This window comes from Gossypium arboreum, chromosome 11 (genome assembly GCF_025698485.1).
Source record: "Gossypium arboreum isolate Shixiya-1 chromosome 11, ASM2569848v2, whole genome shotgun sequence".
NCBI lineage: Eukaryota > Viridiplantae > Streptophyta > Magnoliopsida > Malvales > Malvaceae > Gossypium > Gossypium arboreum.
Genome location: NC_069080.1, coordinates 121,002,779 through 121,023,125, shown reverse-complemented (window position 1 = coordinate 121,023,125; position 20,347 = coordinate 121,002,779). Strand labels below are relative to the sequence as shown.

Genomic DNA, 20,347 nt, shown 5'->3' with positions numbered 1-20,347 from the left:
CATGCCTCGTATTCTGCCATGTTATTCATACAATCAAAATCCAATTTACTAGTGAATGGATAATGATCTCCGTTTGAGGATACCAAGACAACCCCGATTCCATTGCCCATAGCATTTGACGCCCCATCGAAGTTCAATTTCCAAGGAAGTTCTTCTAGGGAACCTTCTTCAGTGGTAGCAACACACATTAGGTCTTCATTTGGAAAGTCAAAGTTTAAAGGCTCGTAGTCTTCCAAGGCTCTACTGGCCAGAAAATCTGCTATTGCACTTCCTTTTACTACTTTCTGGTTCACATAGACTATGTCGAATTCAGAAAGTAGAATCTGCCATCGGGCCATCCTTCCATTCAAAGTTGTTGACTCCATCATGTACTTCAAGGGGTCCAATTTTGAGATAAGCCAAGTGGTGTGATATAACATATATTGCCTCAGTCTTGGGTTGTCCAAATTAGGGCACAACACAACTTCTCTATCGGCGGGTACCTTGCCTCACATTCCGTGAACTTTTTACTGAGATAGTAAATAGCTTTTTCTTTCCTCCCCGACTCGTCATGCTGACCCAATACGCATCCCATGGAGTTCTCGAATACTGCCAAATACAGTATCAACGGCTTATCGGGTTTAAGTGGCATCAACACCGGGGCATTGGATAAATACTGTTTGACCTTGTCGAAAGCCCTTTGGCATTCTTCATCCCATTCACCTGGGTTATGTTTCTTGAAGAGGCGAAAGACAGGGTCACATTTCTCGGTCAGTTGTGAAATGAACCAAGCAATGTAATTTAATCTTCCTAGAAAGCCTCGAACTTCTTTCTGAGTGCGCGGCGGGGATAGCTCTTGTATGGCTTTAACTTTGTCTGGATCAATCTCGATCCCTTTCTCACTAACCACGAATCCGAGCAACTTTCCAAACTTGGCTCCAAAGGTACATTTGGCGGGGTTGAGTTTTAGCTGAAACTTCCTCAACCTCAAGAACAATTTTCCTAGGACTTGTATGTGCTCCTTCTCTGTTCGAGACTTAGCTATCATGTCATCAACATAGACCTCGATTTCTTTATGCATCATGTCGTGAAAAAGGGTTACCATGGCTCTTTGAAAAGTTGTCCCCGCATTCTTCAGTCCAAACGGCATCACCTTGTAGCAGAACGTGCCCCACATGGTTACAAATGTGGTTTTCTCCATATCTTTAGGATGCATCTTGATCTGGTTATATCCCGAAAAACTGTCCATGAATGAAAACAGTGAGTGTCCCGCCGTGTTGTCCACTAGGGTGTCAATATGAGGTAGTGGGAAATTGTCTTTTGGGCTGGCTTTAGTCAAATCTCTGTAGTCCACACACATTCGCACTTTTCCATCTTTCTTAGGGACAGGGACGATGTTGGCTACCCAATCTGAATATTTTACCACCTTCAGGAATCCAGCGTCAAACTGCTTTCGAACTTCTTCTTTTATTTTTAACAAGACATCGGGCCTCATTCTTCGGAGTTTTTGCTGAACAGGCTTACACTCTTCTTTTATGGGGAGTTGGTGAACCACGATGTCAGTGTCCAACCCAGACATATCTTGGTATGACCATGCAAAGACATCTTTGAATTCTTGAAGTAATTCAATGAGGTCTCGCTTCATCTCCGCAGTGATACATGTTCCGATCTTCACCTCTTATCCTTCTCCTAAGCTCACAATTTCAACTAATTCTTTGTGAGGTAGGATTTGTTTCTCGTCTTGTTCTACCATTCTCAACAAATCAGGAGATAGGTTACAGTCTTGGTCCTCTTCAAAATCCTGAGAATCATCCATACACACATCTTGCTCGAAAGGAAATTCTGAGTCACTAGCAGTGTCACTCGTATCATTAATATCTGGGGACCTGTTATGAGGACGAAGACAGATACAAAGAATCAAAAGAATTCGAAACATTTATTTGCATGATATGATTATGAATGACGAATGAAAGAATATTTAAAAGAATGTTTCAAGAATAAAAGAATTCGAAAGTAATCATTTGTATGGTTATGAATGGAATTGAAAGGACGAGATAACATTTGCTCAAAAATGATAATAACCGTGCATTTTACTGAAATGTCGTTTTTAAACATCAGCCTATTTCACAAAAGATTCTTATTACTCCTAGGCCTAGAGCAATAAGTGTGTTTTGGACACTACTCTGAATCCGTTCTAAAAACTACAGGAATCTCTTCCGCAGTCTAGTTGTCCAGAACACTTCCAGGCCTGCAGAGGTAAATGCCCGATAAATTCTCTTTTCCAGTCTCTTCTTCGCATATGACGTTGATGTCCAAGCTTTTCAGCCTTTCTTCTATAGCTCCCGTAATTGGTGTGTCTCTCTCGGGATGCATGATTCCCCCAGACACAAATGTTTTCGATATATGGGGGAATGTCATTGGTTTCCACTTGATTTTCTCCCCCGTTAATCGAGCTCTTCTTCTTTCTTGCTTCTTTTCCAGCTCCCTTCTCCTTTGTTTCGCATTCGGCTTAAATCCTAAACCGAAGCGGTCTTTCTTGTCTTTCAGCATTGGCGTTTCAACCCTTCCTTGTAGATGTCTCCCAAGTCCCCTTCCGGGTAGGGCCCCTCTTCCAATCGTCAGCTAGAGACTCATCCTCCTGGTTTTGGACAATTTTGGCACCAGAATTTTGCTTCCCTCGGCGATGAAGGCCGCATTAACAAATTCTAAAGATCGAAATGAGCATTCGATTGCTTCATCAACTGTCTCCAAATAGGGTGCATTATTGCTCACAATTGCAATAATATCCTCCTCAGCCTTGATCGTTATCAATCTCCCTTCGGATATTAGTTTCAATTTCTGATGCAATGAGGAAGGCACTGCCCCAGCCGAATGTATCCAGGGCCTTCCCAACAAATAATTGTATGTGGGCTTGATGTCCATTACGAGGAAATCCACCTCATATGTGTTTGGCCCAATTTGAAGAGGTACCTCGATTCTGCCCATCACCTTTCTCTCCGTGCCATCAAATGCCTTTACGATGTTTTGGCACTCCTTCATGTGAGAGCTGTCTATAGGTAATCTATTCAGCATGGTCAAAGGCAGGACGTTCAAAGCCGACCCATTGTTAATCAATACGCCTGGCAACGTATACCCTTTATAGCGCGTGGTGATATGTAGAGCTTTAGTCGACCCCATGCCCCCGGGTGGAATCTCGTAGTCATTAAAGAAGATATAATTTTCGGCACTTATGTTGTTCACCAAATGGTCTAGTTTGTTAATGGAGATGTCATTGGCAACGTATGTCTCGTTTAAGACCTTCATTAGTGCGCTACGATGAACTTCCGAGCTTAGAAGTAAGGCCAACACCGAAATACGGGCTGGTTGTTTACGTAGTTGTTCTACCACGCTGTATTCGCTATGCTTTAGGAATTTTAAAAACTCCTTGGCCTCCTCTTCGTTAACTGGCTCATTAATAGGTTTGGTTGCTTTTCCCTTCATTTCCTCAAACACTTGGGCTTTTCCTTTTGTGGGCTGCACCTCCTCATTCGCCGTATCGTAACGCCTCCCGCTACATGTATAGGAACCCTTGTCTTGGTCCCCTCTTGAAGCGTCAACCGGGCTCTCCTTTCCCGGCATCTTCACACTGCAATCATAATTTCATGGGACCTTTTTACTGTCTTTGTAAGGGAAGACTACAGGTCTTTGGATTATGACCCTCGGTGGCATTTGTACTCCGATTTCATTATTTTTGGGTCTTGAAATGATCACCACGGGATAATTAGGCATTTGATTTTGTGCCATCGATTCTCCCTCCGATGCACATATATCTCCTTCTACAGGGTTTTCGGTCTCTTCATAGAATTCAATTTCTTTATTGTTCATCATGTTTTGTACTAGGGCTCTGAACTCCATGTAATCTTGGATTTCATGCCCCACATTGTCGTGAAACTCACAGTAGTTTCTCTCTTCTTCGTATTCTTCCCTCGAATCCAACACGATCAATCCTCTCTTGGCCATCTCCTTCCATACCCGCCTCAACGGGGTCCTGACTTCTGCCACCTCATACTTGGTCTTCTTATTCAAGCCTTCACTTATCCCATTCACTCCTTGGTCGGTATGATTGGGGAGTGGGTTTCCTGCTACATTGGGCGTGGTTGAGTCGTCAAATCTCACAATCCTCACCTTAATGAGTCTTTCGACTATTTTCTTAAACGCAGTACAATTCTCGATTGAGTACCCGGTAATTCCCGCGTGGTATTCACATTGGGCGTTTGTGTCATACCATTTGGGATACGGGGGCTGCAGTGGCTCTAGGTAGAAAGGGGATACTACATGAGCGTTGAGCAGGTTCTGGTACAACTCCCTATATGTCATGGGTATAGGGGTGAATTGTGGCCTTTCTGTGTTCTTCCTCGAATTGGATTCTTGTCTTACAGAGCTTTGTTGATTGGTAGTCACCGTTTTGGGTTGATTCACGGTAATTGACTTGGACTACCCCTTGTTGAATGTACTCGTGTTGTTCACTTCATTGTCCCTTTTCCTTGGGGCTGACTTTCTGGCACTCTCTCCCAACTCTATTTTGCCGCTCCTCACAGCATTCTCGATCATTTCCCCCGTCATCACTATGTCGGAGAAGCTTTTTGTGGCGCTTCCTAACATATGGGTGATAAAAGGGGCTTTCAAGGTGTTGATAAAGAGCATTGTCGTCTCCTTTTCTAGAAGTGGCGGCTGAACTTGTATGGCCACCTCTCTCCACCTTTGTGCATACTGTCTGAAGCTTTCATTTGACTTTTTTTCCATATTTCGAGAGTGATTACATTGGGGTCATGTCCGTCACATGATTGTATTGCTTCATAAAAGCCTGAGCCAGGTCCTTCCATGAGTTAATCTTGGCTCGGCTCAATTGATTATACCACTTAGACGCCGCTCCAACCAGACTATCTTGAAAGTAGTGGATTAGTAGCTGGTCATTGTTAACATATCCCGTCATTCGCCTACAGAACATGATGATGTGGGCTTCAGGGCAACTTGTTCCATTGTATTTCTCGAATTCAGGCATTTTGAATTTAGGGAGGAGTACTAAATCTGGGACCAGACTCAGATCCTTGGCATCAATCTCTTGATGATGATCCGCGCTCTCCATGGCTTTGAATTTTTCCTCGAGCCATCTACAACGTTCTTCCAATTGTTTTTGCGAATCCATCCTCACCTTTTCCTCTTCAGCAGCTTCATCCAAGTCGGGAACGGGCGGATAGTTCGGGTTGTTGATAAAGTTAAAGCCTGAGCCGGCTTGGAAGTTTATCGGAATTGAAGCTCCAGCCTGAACATGCTGGGGTATGATTGTGACCTATGATTTTTGTAGGTTAATCTCGGGCTTCATCGATACATGCATCGGAGTAAAGCCAAGGGGTATTGGAGATCTTCATTCGTTTCCTCAACTTGGTCCATGGGGCCCTTTCCCTTATTAATTCCTCCCAACAGCAATTTGGATAACTGGGACATCATTTCTCTCTGGGACTCCATCATTTGCTCCTTCATCTTTCTTTGAATCCTGGCTAGCTGCTCTTCCATCTGAGACTGCATTTGTTCTTGCATGTCCTTTTGCATTTGCTCCAATTTCTAGTCTCTTATCCATTGATTTTTTCTTGTACCGTAGGAGTGTGTAGTTGGTTGGTTTTCGTTAGTTTCGTGTTCTTGAAATAATTTTTAATTAATTAATTAGAAAACTCTTATAGCCTTTAATGCATAATGATATGATGTAATGCAAATGCATGAATGTAAAGGAGGCATCAATTTAGATTCAATTGCCCTTAGAAAATTTCGCTCGAAAATAAAATATTTTATATAAAGTTGAATTACAAATAAAATTTCGCTCTAACACTTAAAGTCCTAATTTTTCTTAGCAAAGAGGTCAGCTCTTGTCCGCGATCCGACTCCAACTCATACTTCATGCTCAGTATGTCCGCTTGAACCGCTAAAGTTTGCAAGTAGTCTGCTACCTCCCGAATTTGGGTTATGGCTTCCCCCATAAGGTAATCTCTGTTTCTGACTTGGTCATGCGCATGGTGAAGCTGCTCTTTCCAACGATCCTCGTTTGCCTCGAAAAACTGGATCCGCATCTCACAGTTCTGCATTGATACCTCTAACTCTCTTATTCTTCCTTTCATCTCTTCTATCTGGCTCAAGCTTGCCCTCAGCTCTATTGCGGTGTTGCGGTTTTGGTACTGATGTAGAGACTTCTCGAGTTCTGCCACTCTAGCCCTTATTTCACCTCGCTCGTTTCTGCTCTTCGATAGACTCTTCTCCAAATCTTAGTTTCGTGCCTGAGCTTCTCGAAATTTTCTTTCCCACCGATCGGTATTGGCTTTTTCTTCTCGAATTTTGTGGTGCCATTGTTCGGAAGTCTTACCTAAACCCGCAGTCCTCATAGATAGGCGCAGCTTCTTGTAGTCTGTCTTCAAGCTGTTTAGGTCTTCTTCGGCCCTAGTTTTTCCTTTTCTCCATTTCTCAGCCTCTAACCTCTGAACATCAGTGTCTAACCTTAGATGCATCTTCTCTTCTTCTAACTGTTCGATCTTCTTCCTGAGTTTCAAACTCTTCTTCTCGAAATCTTGCCTTATGATTTCCAATTCTGATGGGGCGATTTGTAATTGTTCCCCGATAGGTCGAGCATTCTCCAAGCTTGGCTTAAGAATATTATCATTAATCCTCTTCTTAAACCACTCGCTATACTCAGGCGTTACTATGGAACTGACGGCTAACCTCTTCATCCAACAAGTTTGCTTCCAAGTATCCGATAACTCCCGAACTCTCTTCTTATAATGAGCACCTTTAAATGAGAATTCACTCTGAGCAAGCCCATAGGTCGTGGGTACAAACTGCCTCGACTTATATTGCCTCAAGGCTAACAGTGGAGTATACCCGGTAGCTCCCCAAATTCCTAACAATGGCACCTAATCGAAGTTACCACATCGGTACATGATCTCATCAAGAACCATCCAATAAGCTCTCCACTCGATATCCCCCTCCTTGAGGTTCTGAAAAATGTCCATCCACTTCTCCTCTGAGATATCCTCTCTCCTCTGTATAGCTGCTTCTTCTTTCAATGGGAAATAACCCTCGGAGAAGACTCGATAGGAAACTTTGTCTACCTTCCAAAAGTGCCCGTGGAACCATGCCATCAATAATTGTGCACATCCAATGAATCGCCCCTTGCCTGTCTTTAGACACGAGCTCAAAGATCTGAATGTTTCTGCCAATATTGCCGGCACCGGTGTGATTCCCTTTTCAAGGCGATCAAACAAGTCAATGACCGCCTTGTCCACATGCCTCAAAGCCTTAGGAAAGATCACTAATCCGTAGATGCTTAAGGCAAATATATCAACCCTCTTTCTTTCATCTGGATGTGTCAAGATCAAATCTCGCAAATTCTCCCAAGGGATACAGTTGCTATCTCCTTTTTGCTGAATCTGAATAGTGACCCAAGGCTCGCTCATCCCAGAAATGCTCATCAGTTTCTTCACGAAAGTCTGACTACTAAAAACCCGAGCATAAGTCTTTCGGACCTGAATTTTGGGACACCTGAGCAAAGTAGTGTATTCCTCCATGGTAGGTACCAAATCCACTTTCCCAAAAGTGAAACACTTGTACGTAGAATTCCAAAACTGCACCAAGGCTCGGAACAAATTCTTATCCACTCTAATGTCTAGCAGGTAGGATACGTCACCATAATTTTGGTAAAAAAATTGCTTGATTCCTTCATTCCAACTAGCCCAAATGTCTCTCAACTCTTGCAGCTCATTCTGTACTACATTGACGCGAGTGAAATCTTGCAGCTCCGATACATACCCTTCTACCAAGCTATCCCCTCTCTCTGATTGCAGCCTCTCCGACCATGTACGAACAACCGCATTATCCTCGACTTTACTAAGAAATTCATTCTCCATGTCAAATTTTCTAACTTAGTAATTGAATACGAATTAACGCCTCCTTTAGTATGCAATGTTATGCAAAAAAGATAAAACAAAACAAAACACCGGTTAGTGTCAAATAATAGCGATAGAATACAAGCACATAAATGATAATTATGACGCATATACGGGTAAGTACTAAGGCTTGACGCGGCTTCATCCAAGGATGGTTCTTAAGGTTTATTATATGCGGTTTAGTTCTAGAGATAAGGTACCCGAACCAGCAGATTCCTCAATCCTCACCCATTATAGGCTCATATAGATCGAGTTCGGTTTAGGGGGATACATTTCCCTATGACCATGCGGAGATGAAAATCTCACGAAATCATAGGTACGGATGTACCCCGGAAGCAATCCACTAGCCCATGCGGAGGTGAAAACCTCACGAAAGCGTAGTTTCTTACTCCCACTTAGAAGGTGTGACCACAGTGGTCATGCAATGAAATGCAGTGTTTTTTTACAAGACCCATACTAAAACAATCACACAATCAAATGCAATCAAAAGATACATAATTTTTAAAGTAAATTTTCAATTTTCGACAAAAAGACAGTAAATAATTATTTTTATGGCTCGACTCCCAAATGTCCCCAGTGGAGTCGCCAAGCTGCCGAAACCATTCCTCGATTTAAAAATTTTAAAATTTTAAAAAAAAAGGGGTAATCGACTTTTGAAAAACAAATGTATGGAGTCGCCACCGATCTTTTGTTTTGGTGTGATCGGATCACCTAAAAATTTGGTTATTTTAATAAAACATTTATGATTTACTAAAACAACAATTTTGGTCTACAAAATTTTAGAAAATGGGCTCAAGGATTGATACACGCATGAGAAAGGATTAGCACCCTCACTACGCCCAAAATTGGTACCAAATCGATTAAATACTGTCCTTATGTCTAAAATTAAAAATGTTTTTGAAATGTGGCTTTTTTTAATAAAAGTTGAATAACCCTAGTTAATTGTCAAAAATCTTCTTGTTTCGATGTCCGGAAATTTATAATTCGAAAATCACAAAAGGATGCTCAACTATTTAGTCCAACGAAAAGTCGAAACCCAGCACAGTAGAGCACGATTCTTCGAATTCCCAAACATTGATCATTGCCTCACTTTGGAAAATACGAGTGAAATCCCGAAGAGATATTTGATTATTTCGGTCAGACGGGAGATTGCAACCCAGCACGATAGGGCATTATTCCCCGAACTGCCCAAACATCAAACACTTCTTTCATTTTAAAGGGTTTTTAGAAAATGTGGATGAAACTTCAAAGGGATCTTCGATTGCTTAGAATAAATGAAAAAGCGCAACCCAACACGATAGGGCACGATTCTCAAATATTCAATCATCGAACATCCTTTGTTTTGAAAGTTTTTTAATATGGGTGAAAACCTAAAGGAATATTCGATTGTTTTTGAGAAAACAAGAAATCACAACCCAGCACAATAAGGTATGATTCTCGAATCATCAAACACCGAGTATTGCCTTTATTTGTGAAAAATCTTATTTCGAGGTAACAACATGTCATACCCGGTAAGTTAGGGCACCACACCTCGTATCTCCAAAAATAAACATTTTTTTAAACTCACATTGTGATTAAAAGGAACATTCCATTATTTAGGTTAAATAAGAAAAATCGAAACCCAGTAAGTTAGGGGACGATTATCTCGAATTACCTAATACAGAATATTACTTTTATGAAAGAATTGTTTTAATATATTGAGTAAGAAAAATAACGTGATTTATAGTAAAACATAAAAGCAAATTATAATATTAATATGACTAATAACATAATAGGTGCGACGGTGTCAAAAAGCGATAATATGAGTAATTATAAAAGATGAAGTAACAAGACTAGTAATATGTAAATATAAACAAATGCATGAGGAAAATGAAATGATCGAAGACATAAGCAAATTAACGAATAAATGAAAATGAATAAAACATGGAACAACAAAAATGGCAATGACAATGAAAATGATAATGATAATAATAATAATAATAATAATAATAATAATAATAATAATAATAATAATATAACGTAGAAAATAATGATAATAATATATGAATAAAGAAAAAATATACATACATTATACCAAAAACATATTCATAATAATAGTATTGAATATTAAAAGTATATATATAATAGAGACAAAAATATATGCATAATGTAGTATTGAAAGTATTTACATGGGATAATATATAAAAAACATATGAACAATGTGATATTAGAAATATATACATAAAATATAATAAATATATATAAAATATAATCTATACATAATATAGTATTAAAAATATATATAATACATACACATTAGAAATAATAATAATAATGTTACAAAACAATTATTAATAATACTTCATAAATATATACATATATATATATATATATGTTAAAAATAAGTACATATTAATATTAAGATGATGATAATATTAAAATGACCATTGATAACTTTACATATAAATATATATACATATAAGTATGATAATAGTAATTATAATACTAATACTAATAATAAATACAATAATAGTAGTAAAAATAAACACAATAATAATCATGAAAATAATATAAATAATGTGTACATGAAAATAATAATGATATAATAAAAAAACGATACGATATAATAATAACGTAAAGAAAATAAAATAATAATATTTATAATAAAAGAAAATAAAAGAGTGTATTTAAAAGCATATATATAATATTATTGGAACTAATATTAAAAATTAAAGTAGCAAAGATAATATAAAATCAACTTAAATTAAAAAGAGACTAAATTCAATTAAAAGCGAAGTTTTGGGGCAAATTTAAAAAAAAAAAGAAAAGGGCCTATTTAAATGCACGTGAAACAATAGAGGGCCTAAAGTGCAATAACCCCTTTATAAAATGCACAAGATCGCCTAGGATTAAATTGAAAATTGCGACAAATTTTGGTGCCAAATTAAAAATTAAAAATAATTTCATTGCAAAGTAATAAAAAGCGGAGGGGCTAAACGCGCAAATAGCCCCTCCAACGAAAACACGCGGATCCTGAAGTTGGAGCGGGTCGGGTCGCGGGTCGGCCATGGGTTAAGAGCCAAAACGACGTCGTTTTGGCATTAGTGGCTTAAACCCAAAACGACGTCGTTTTGATGGGGCTATATAAGTCAAAATTCCTAAAAAAAAAACTCATTTTTCCCATTTCATAAAAAAAAACTAACCTCTTTCTCTCAAACTCTCTCAAGGCCTTCTCCCTCCGACCAAACTCCGGCTCCGTCCGCCGCCATCCGCCGCCGCTGGCCACCGTCGCTTTCAAAAAGGTTTTTTTTTATATTTCTTATATATATACCTTGATATATTTTAATACATGAATGAGAAGAGATGGATTCGAATAATAAAATAAAAAAGAAAAAAAAAGAAAAGAAAAAACCTTAAGCCGGTTTGCACTTAAAAACCTTAAGCCGGTTTGCACTTCTTTTTTTTTTATGGCTTTGTTATTATCTTTTTTTTTTGTATTGCTTGCTGTTTTTTTTAAAGAAAAATCTTCAGAGAGATTACACTTTTTTTTCTTCAATCTCTTCTTTTTTTTATTTCCCCCCAAAAAAAATCTCTCTCCCCCCTTTTACAATATTCTTGTTTTTGTACCCAAAAAATCCGGGATTTCAGGCTTTATAGCCGAAATACCATGGATTTGCTATTATCTATTTCCTTGTTCTCTTGCCTCTTTTCTACCCCTTTTTGTTTTTTCTTCTTTGTTTCTTTGTGTTTTGTCTGCTACTGTTTGCGTTTTGTTTTGGTTCTCTGTTGTTGTTTTGCAGGTGATGGGACGATGGGATAGGGTGGCCAAGGCTAAGGGGCATGCGGCGGTTGAAAGTCTTGGTACCTAGGGTTGGTTGCTGAAAAATTTTAGGATAGTGGGCTAGTTGGGCTTTTAGGGTTTTAATTTTTTTTGGGCTGTAATTGGGTTGGTAGCTTTATTTGTAAATGGACTTTTAATTTGGGCTATTTTATTTGTGTTTATTTGCCCAGGCCAAAATTGGCTACTACAATTCTCTCTTTCTCTCTCCCCTTTTCCTTCTAAGGACTCCACACAATCTCTTTCTTCCCTTCTTCATTGTCCATTGTCGGCTCTTCGCCTGACTCAAGCGACTCGGGACCCCTCTCCACCCATTACCAGCTCATCCCTGTTGGTATTTGGTATCAACAAAAATCCTTAAGCCTAGCTCATTGGGTGGCTCAAAAATTGATGATTAACTTCTAGTTAGAGAAGAAATTTGTGTTGCAAACTAATTTCACTGAATAAATCAAGGTCACTGTTCTCATTGGTTGATCAATTATAAGCGTTATGGGTTATTTTGTTTATGGTCAAAGCTTCCATGGGTTCTTGATAACTAAGGTTCGTAAATAGTGTCATGGAAATGGAAAGATAGTATCGGACATTGCTGCAACATTGACAGTAAGATTGAATGCGGCTGGAGGAAGGTCTTTGCTTGATTCATAAGCGAAAAAGTGTTTTTGAAAAATATTATGAAAAAGTGTTGGGTTTATTAATAAATTAATTAAATTAGTTTTTTATTATTAAATGGATAAATTTAATTTTTTATTATTAAAAAAATAAGTTAAGTATGTCCAAATTATAATAGAGTAAATATTTACGGTATAAAAAATGTTTTTAATTTATTGTTTACATTCAACTCCAAACAAAAGATTTCATTTATTGAATTATAAAACTTTAAAAACATTAGTCCTGTTCAATAGGAAATGTTAATTCTATTCCATTTTAGCCTTATTTGATTATTTTAATAGTATAATGACTAAATTGATCTATTTAATAGTAGAGGAACTAATTTGATTAGGTTTCTATAATATAAGGACCTCTCATGTACATCCATCATTTATTAATTTTAAGTGTTTGGCATTATTGTCAAAAATTGTTGAAAGTTAAAATCTCTTTTTATACATGATAGTGAAAAGTAACAAATTAGTTAATTCATAGGGATAAATCTGAAAACTATACATAAAGTTTAGTCTAATGTGCACTTTTATATATGAACTTTGATTTTGTGTAATTTTGTACACAATTTTTTATTTGATGATATCCAATTCTCACAAATTATTAACATAATTATTAATATAGTATCATTTTATGTTTATATATTGCATACATTAATAATTATGTTTATCCAATATAAAAATAAATTGACATATATATGTATTTACGTAAATGTATATGACTGAATCAAAATTAAAGACTTATGTATACAATTGAACCACAATTAAAATTTTATATATATAATTACACCAAGTTAAAGTTCATGTATAAAATTACACATTAGACCAAAGTTCATGTATAATTTTAATATTTGTCCCTAATTTATATGATATTTAAATATTTAATATAATGATACATAAAATATAAAATTTAAATACATTTTAAGTAATTAATATAAATTATTTTAAAATTAAAAATATTTTTAAATTATATTTAAATAATTTAATATAATAATATTTATGAATAATTTAATGTGTTTTTGCCAATATACAGCAAATGATAGTGCTTATATCTCAATTTACTAAGATTTTTCTAAAATTTCTTCATCATAAATGATACTATTTATATCTCAATTTAGTAGGACATAATTTTATGATTTTAAGCCATTTGCCAAATATGTTTTATACCAAATTGTATTTAATTCTAAAATTCTACATTAATAATACTGGTAATGTCATAATTTAAGAAGAAAAAGCCACCTATATATCACTAAAAATTAAAACTATTGCCATATATTTATTGATTTTCTTACATTCTCCATGTGGATTAGCTATACAAGTGAAGTGATTTCTTTGCATGGCCTCACCCCAACTAGAAAAACAAAACATGGCTTCTCCCATATATAACTTCCATTTTCTTCTTGCTTTGCTAGCCATGGCCTCCTCCGCCTTCATCCACCCTGCCTTAAGTGACGGATCGACCCAACAACTGATCGATAAAATTTGCCAATCAGTGGAGGAATATGCATTTTGCAGCAAGACTTTCAACCAATTACATCAAGGGCTCTAGTGCGAACATCACAGCCTTAACGCAAATAACCATAGAGCAAGCCTTGAACAATGCGACCAACACCCATAGTTTCATTGTCGGACTCCTCAGCAACAAGACCGATCCGGCGGAGAAGAACGCTCTTACGACCTGCTAAAACGCTTATCGCCTAGTGACGAGTAATTTCAATGAAGCGACAATGCTCTTTTTTGAGGGAGACTATGGCAGCATGTTGGATTCCGAGAGAAGATCACCTAGAGCACAAGAGAATTGCATCACTATATTTAGCACTCCGCCGACCCCTCCGAACCCTGTCGCAGATCGGAATCGGCAAATGAGGATCTTAATCGCAATGACCATAGTTACTGGAATGGAACTTACTTCTAAGCTTTCTTAAGTGATCATTCAGTCTAAACATATATTAGTCATAGAAGAAACTAATAATAATTTCTTGGAAACACATCTATTTTTTACTTCAAAGAAATAAATATATGTTTCTTAAGTAACTTAATAGAGGAATAGAAGCCTATTTGTGTAGAGATATGTGTCTTCTAAGTGATTCCAGCAAAGATTAATGTCTTAATTCTTGATGGTTTTCTATCTTTTCATGAGTAATCTCATATATATTATATGTTTACTTTTATTGTAATGTTTTGTCTGGGGTGTAATCGAGTTTGGTAGAGTTTGAATACTATCAAGTTTAAGCTCGAGCTCGAATCGAAATTCGAAGCTCAATGCTCGATTCAAGCTCGATTAAGCTTGTTTATCAGTTTTTATACTCAAGCTCAACTCAATAACTTAGCTTAGTATTAATAATATATTAAGGGCTATAATGTAATTTAATTACAGAAAAATATGAAAGGTTGATGAGGCTCACGAGTCATTCGAGTCAAGTATTACTAAACTCATATTCTGCTCAATTGATAGTTCGAGCTCAGCTTAATAATTACCGAATCGAGTTTGAAGTTTTTTCAGGTCAAACTCGAGTAACTTGCGAGTAGACCTAATCATGGGTCGAGCCACCCGCCTAGGCTCAAATGTTTGCCCGAAAAGTGAGAGGATTTGAGTAAAAATATAGGCCAGAAAAATATGTTTGGACTAAAAATAATGTATGTTTTCTAAATGGGTCGGACCTCGAGATAAGATTTCTTGGTCTAGGCTCAGCCCAAATCAACCTACGCTTTATTTGTTCTACCATCTTACTACTATTTTACTGTCATTTCGCTATTATATTGCTATTATTTTATTATTATTATTTAGATATTATATAAATTTTGTTTTATTGTTAGTTTTGCTACTATTTTAGAGCATTTACTTACTAAATTGTAACTATATTAGTGTTATTTAAATATAAAGGTATTTTTATTGTATTTTTAATTTATTAAAAATATTTATTTTAACATTTTAGTGTATTGATGAATTACATTTTTAAATTTATTTTATATAAAAATAATCTAAAAATATTAATATCAACAGAACTAGTTAAATTCAAGTTTAACTTTTTAATCAGGGTCTGGCATAATCAAGTCTACTTGCGAGCTTCTCTCATTTACACCCTAGTTTTCATCATTAACTCATAACAAGAGGTTTTTGGCTTCATTCTCGCATTAATTGCTCTGGCAAATGGCCCTATTCTCAGCCACTTGATATGTATTGTATATTCCAGTCCACTTCTTATATATGCATCATCTGGATAACATGGGAATATGCTTATCAACAAAATAATCAGATATTAACGTGAACGGTATTCGGCAAGCTCAAATTTGCTGCTCCAAAGCAAAACATGAACAGATTCTTGGCAAATACAAAAAAGAATGCAGAAACTGATTGCAAAATGCTTAGCTTACTGAACTCTAATTTAGGAGAATTCTCATCACATTATTGGTAGTATTTTTTTCAATTATTTAATGACATTTTAATAATTTTTTTCATTTTATTGACATATAATATTTTTATAATTTTTTAACCTTGAACCTCGAACTCTAAATCCAAAACATTGAATCTTAAACCTTAAATTTCAAACGCCAAACTCTAAATCATAACCTAAAATCTTGAACCCGAACCCAAACTCAAACCCCAGACCTCGAATCTTGAATCTTAAATGAGATCGAGCAACGGCAAAACCAAGTAGAGGCCTAGGGGGCCAAAGTTTAATTTTTTTCAATTTAGTTCTTTGTAAATATACTTATGGCCCTCCCAAAAATATAAATAGACCCCCCCAAGGTTTAAGATTTTTAGAATTTCTCCCTTTGTATATATATTATAGCACTCCTAAATATATAAGTAGGCCCCTCCCAAAAATATTTTTGCACGTCTAATTTTAGTTTGGCCCCCCAAGATTATTATCCTGACTCTGCCACTGGATTTGAGGTTTAAGATTTGTGATTTAAGCTCAAGTTAGAGTTTAGAATTCAAGATTCGAATTTATAGTTTCGAGTTCAAAATTCAAGATTCAAGTTCAGAATAAAAAATTACTAAAATTATATGTTAATGACATAAAAAAATATTAAAATACTATTAAATAATTAAAAAATAACTATAAATAATATAATAAGAAGAATTGATAAAATGATTTCCCAATTAATTCAAACCATTCATGAAGACAGTAAAGCTAGAAATAAAAATAATGATGTGTTGAGAAAATATCTGAAGAGGTGTAAAATTTTCTAGAAAGAAAAGACAAAAAAAGGTAATAATATGGAATGAATAGTGTTGATGATGAAAATAGATAGCGACAAGAGATTGTCAAAGTGAAATGATGTTATGTTAGTCAATAATGTGGCTTGAATAATACTACTAAATAATGCAAATGAGAAGAGCCAAACTGTTAATGAAGAAGAGATGCATTATGAAAACGTTTTCCAAAAATATGATGACTCAACTTTTCCTAAGGTTTACAAAATGTCAACATTTCACAATCTAAATATTCTTTTGGGTTCCTAAAAAACAAAAAGGAAAAACAAAGAAAAATCATGCTGCCTTGCTAACTAAAACAACCGAAATATTATAAAAAAAGATTGAAATTTTCAAGATCACCTTCTCCAATTTTATAAAAAAAATTAAAAAAAATTGTAACACCCAAACCCAACTTAGACGTTATGAATAAATCTAGAGAGTTATATATCCTCTACTCGTTTTAAAATTCAAGCTTAATTCATTTTAACCACTGTACGTGTGTGTTTTCCAAATCATTCGTTTACCACCACTTTGAATAAATTTAAAATCACATTGACAACTTATTTATTATTCAGAAAATTCATTTTGATTATTTGGATTTACGGAGAAAAACTTTAGAGTTGTCAATTTTGAAAACCAGTAATTTCAGTATGTGAAAACGCAAAAATTTGCAGTTTAGCGAAAATAATATATTAAAGTTCAACAACTAGTCCAAAACATAAAATAATGTCCAGAAAATTATCCAACAGCCTAAAACGTCTAATATTGATCGTGAAATCAAATTAAATCGTTCAATGCGAGAATGACCAACGCCGCCCAATCCTAAGTCTAAGGGTTATTTGAAAATATTAATAAATTGAGTGAGCTAGGCCCACATACATAACATATAACAAAATTTAGTCACAATTTTCAGCATAACAGAACAGATACAGAAGCATGGCATGCATATCGATGCAAAATCAATAAACAGATCATATCCTACTCCCATTCTCTACATACCATCTCTGACCCACCCAACACACCAAATAAGGTAAATATACTTATTCGACCCCACATACCAAATAGTGATCATATGTCTTTGTATAGAAATATGAGGCCATGCTGCCAAATGTTATGCGGAAGTCCGCCATAATCAGATATTGCAGTCATAACTACCAGAAATGCAAATCGCAATCCACTAGAACTTCCTATGTCACATTATCATATCCCACCCCAATGCACATGTAACATCATAATACAGATACAGTTACATTCAGATTAAACATGTTCATTTTAAGTATTTCAGATAAAAAACATGCTAACGGTACTTTCAGATTCACAAATCAAATATACAATTTATACGACTAACATGCTTTCAGAAAAATATGCACACACAACAAAAACATCATATTTTATTTATCAGACTACAAAATTATCATTCATTAGAGTCTACGAAATCGCTGACCTCGAATATTCAATAAAAACACGACCCTAACTAAACTTGCTACAAATGGGCCCACATGCCCTACCTAGCATAGCCCGTATGGCCTACACGGCCTGGCACACATCCGTGTCGTTTACACTACCTGGTACACAGCCAAACACATGGCTATGTGACATCGACAATTTTGTTTTTTCACTATTTTACGAAATTTTGAGTTAGCGCCACACACCTGATTACTTTCTAGATGTTGGCAGAACAGTAGCACACCAAAATCTGCACATACAGCATCCACAACTAAACAATTAGCATAAAATTCCCCTAACCGACATGTAATGCCCCAAAATTTTCAAGATTTTAATTGCGAGATTCTGTAGTAATTAGATTTCTGTATCTTTAGATCTGTGTTCTACTTCTATGTTTAAGGTTTCGAGTTTGAGTCGCATCATTAAATTTTTTTTTTGTTTTTGAGATTAACCCATAAGCACTTGTTTCCCACTTAAGTTCGATTCAGTGTGAAAGTTTGACAAGAATGAACCTATTGTTTCACTAGTTTAACATATGTCTGTATTTTTTCTAGTTTCGAGTTTGAATCCCGTCATATGCATTAGTGTCAAGTGCGAGAAGCGGTTTGGAAGTTAAGAATTAATTGACGATCATTTCCTTCTTTCTTTTATTCTTTTTTCTATTTTTTTCCTTATTCTTTTTGCTTTGCTGTTTCGATAGTTTTCTTTTTTTTTTCAATTGATTGTGTGTTAATTGGAAGGGGTGAGAGAGTACAAATTAACAGGAATTCTATTGTTAGTCACTGTTTTGGAGGTCGTCACTAAGTATCTGCGAGCAAATTCGCGATTTTTATTCCTTCTTCACCTTATTCATTGTTAGGACAAAATACCTTTGTGAGTTTGGAATTTGCTTAATGGTTGTGTTTTTCCTAACAGGCGAAGCTTTTAAGACCAAAGAGTAGCAACAAAACAGTCTCTGTGATTGTTACTGAAGTTTCGATAAGTTTGGAATGTTTGAAAGTTTTATATCGAAACTTTCAACGTGGGAATTAAGCGAGCAATTGGGAAGTTCTGTTGGCTAATTGGCTAAATTGTGTTATTGAATACTTGTTTTAGGTTTCGGCGATTCCTAGAATCATTATTTCTTCAAAATTCGTTCAGGTACGTATCAAAAACTCTACTTTTCAAGTTTCGGATCGCCAAAAATGATGATTGTCGACACCACATGGCCAGGCACACGGGCGTGTGACTAGGCCATATGGGCCACACTGCCGTATGGCAGGCCGTGAGAACGGCAGTGTAACTCAATGTTTACTGAATTAAGGCCACACAGGCGACCACACAGGCATGTGATTAGGCGTGTATGGCGATTTTAGTGTAGGATCCACACAGCTAGGGACACGGGCGTGTGCCCAGGCCATGTAACTTACTGTTCATTGTATAAAATCACACGGCTAGGGACACGAGCATGTGCCCAGGCCGTGTGGCACTATTATTGGGTCTGAGAACTGTTTTGAGGGCTGAGATGGTTACTTAATTTTGGTGTTGGTTTCCTCGATATGCGAATGACTGAGTTTGCTTACATGACACTGATTTGTGGATCACATATTTGAATGTGCACTGTGATACTACTCTGTTGTCGAACTTCTTTATTAATTATGTAATGTATCGGTATGACTGAACATGTTATATGGACTACCGTATTCTGCATTAACATATGGTGGGAGGTTGTGAAGAAGATGGGAGTCTGTACTGAAATCATGGCTATGCCACAATAAATATCATTCTGATTCTGGCGCTTGTCGCTTATTGAACTAGCAGCTAAGCTACGTTTCTGTGAAAGTGTCACTGAACACTATAAAGGTGTGCAAAGATGGATAGGCATTAAATGTCCATAGTGGTGTGCTGGGATGGCTGAAGTTGGTGTGTAGCGGATGGAATAGAGACATTGCATTCGAGTCTGATCTGAACTATTTCTGAACTGGAACAATACATATATAAATATATACATATGAAAAATCTCTGCTCTGAACTTAAAACAAACACGTCTCCGTGTTGAACTGAATATCTGAATTGGAAATTCTCTATAAGTTACCAATTTTGCATTACACTCTTTTTGATGCATTGAGTTCATAACTCACTCTGTTATTGTTTGAATTTCAGGTGGTAATCAGACTTGACTGAGTCGGTTTCGCGAAAGCTCGGTCCACTGTTAAACGATGTTCTTAGCATAACTACTATTAGTAGGAGTATTTATCTTATGATGTTATGAATTTAGGAGAACTATGTCTTTAAATTA

General features: G+C 36.2%; 1 protein-coding gene across 1 annotated transcript; it reads left to right on the top strand.

Annotated features, from left to right (window-relative positions):
- Nucleotides 1–13,769: 13,769 nt before the first annotated feature.
- LOC108471700 (uncharacterized) lies at nucleotides 13,770–14,344 on the top strand. Its single transcript, XM_017773277.2, has 2 exons — nucleotides 13,770–13,967; nucleotides 14,176–14,344. The coding sequence occupies exons 1-2, from the start codon at nucleotides 13,786–13,788 to the stop codon at nucleotides 14,342–14,344; spliced, it is 351 nt and encodes a 116-aa protein (XP_017628766.1). The 5' UTR covers nucleotides 13,770–13,785.
- Nucleotides 14,345–20,347: the final 6,003 nt, after the last annotated feature.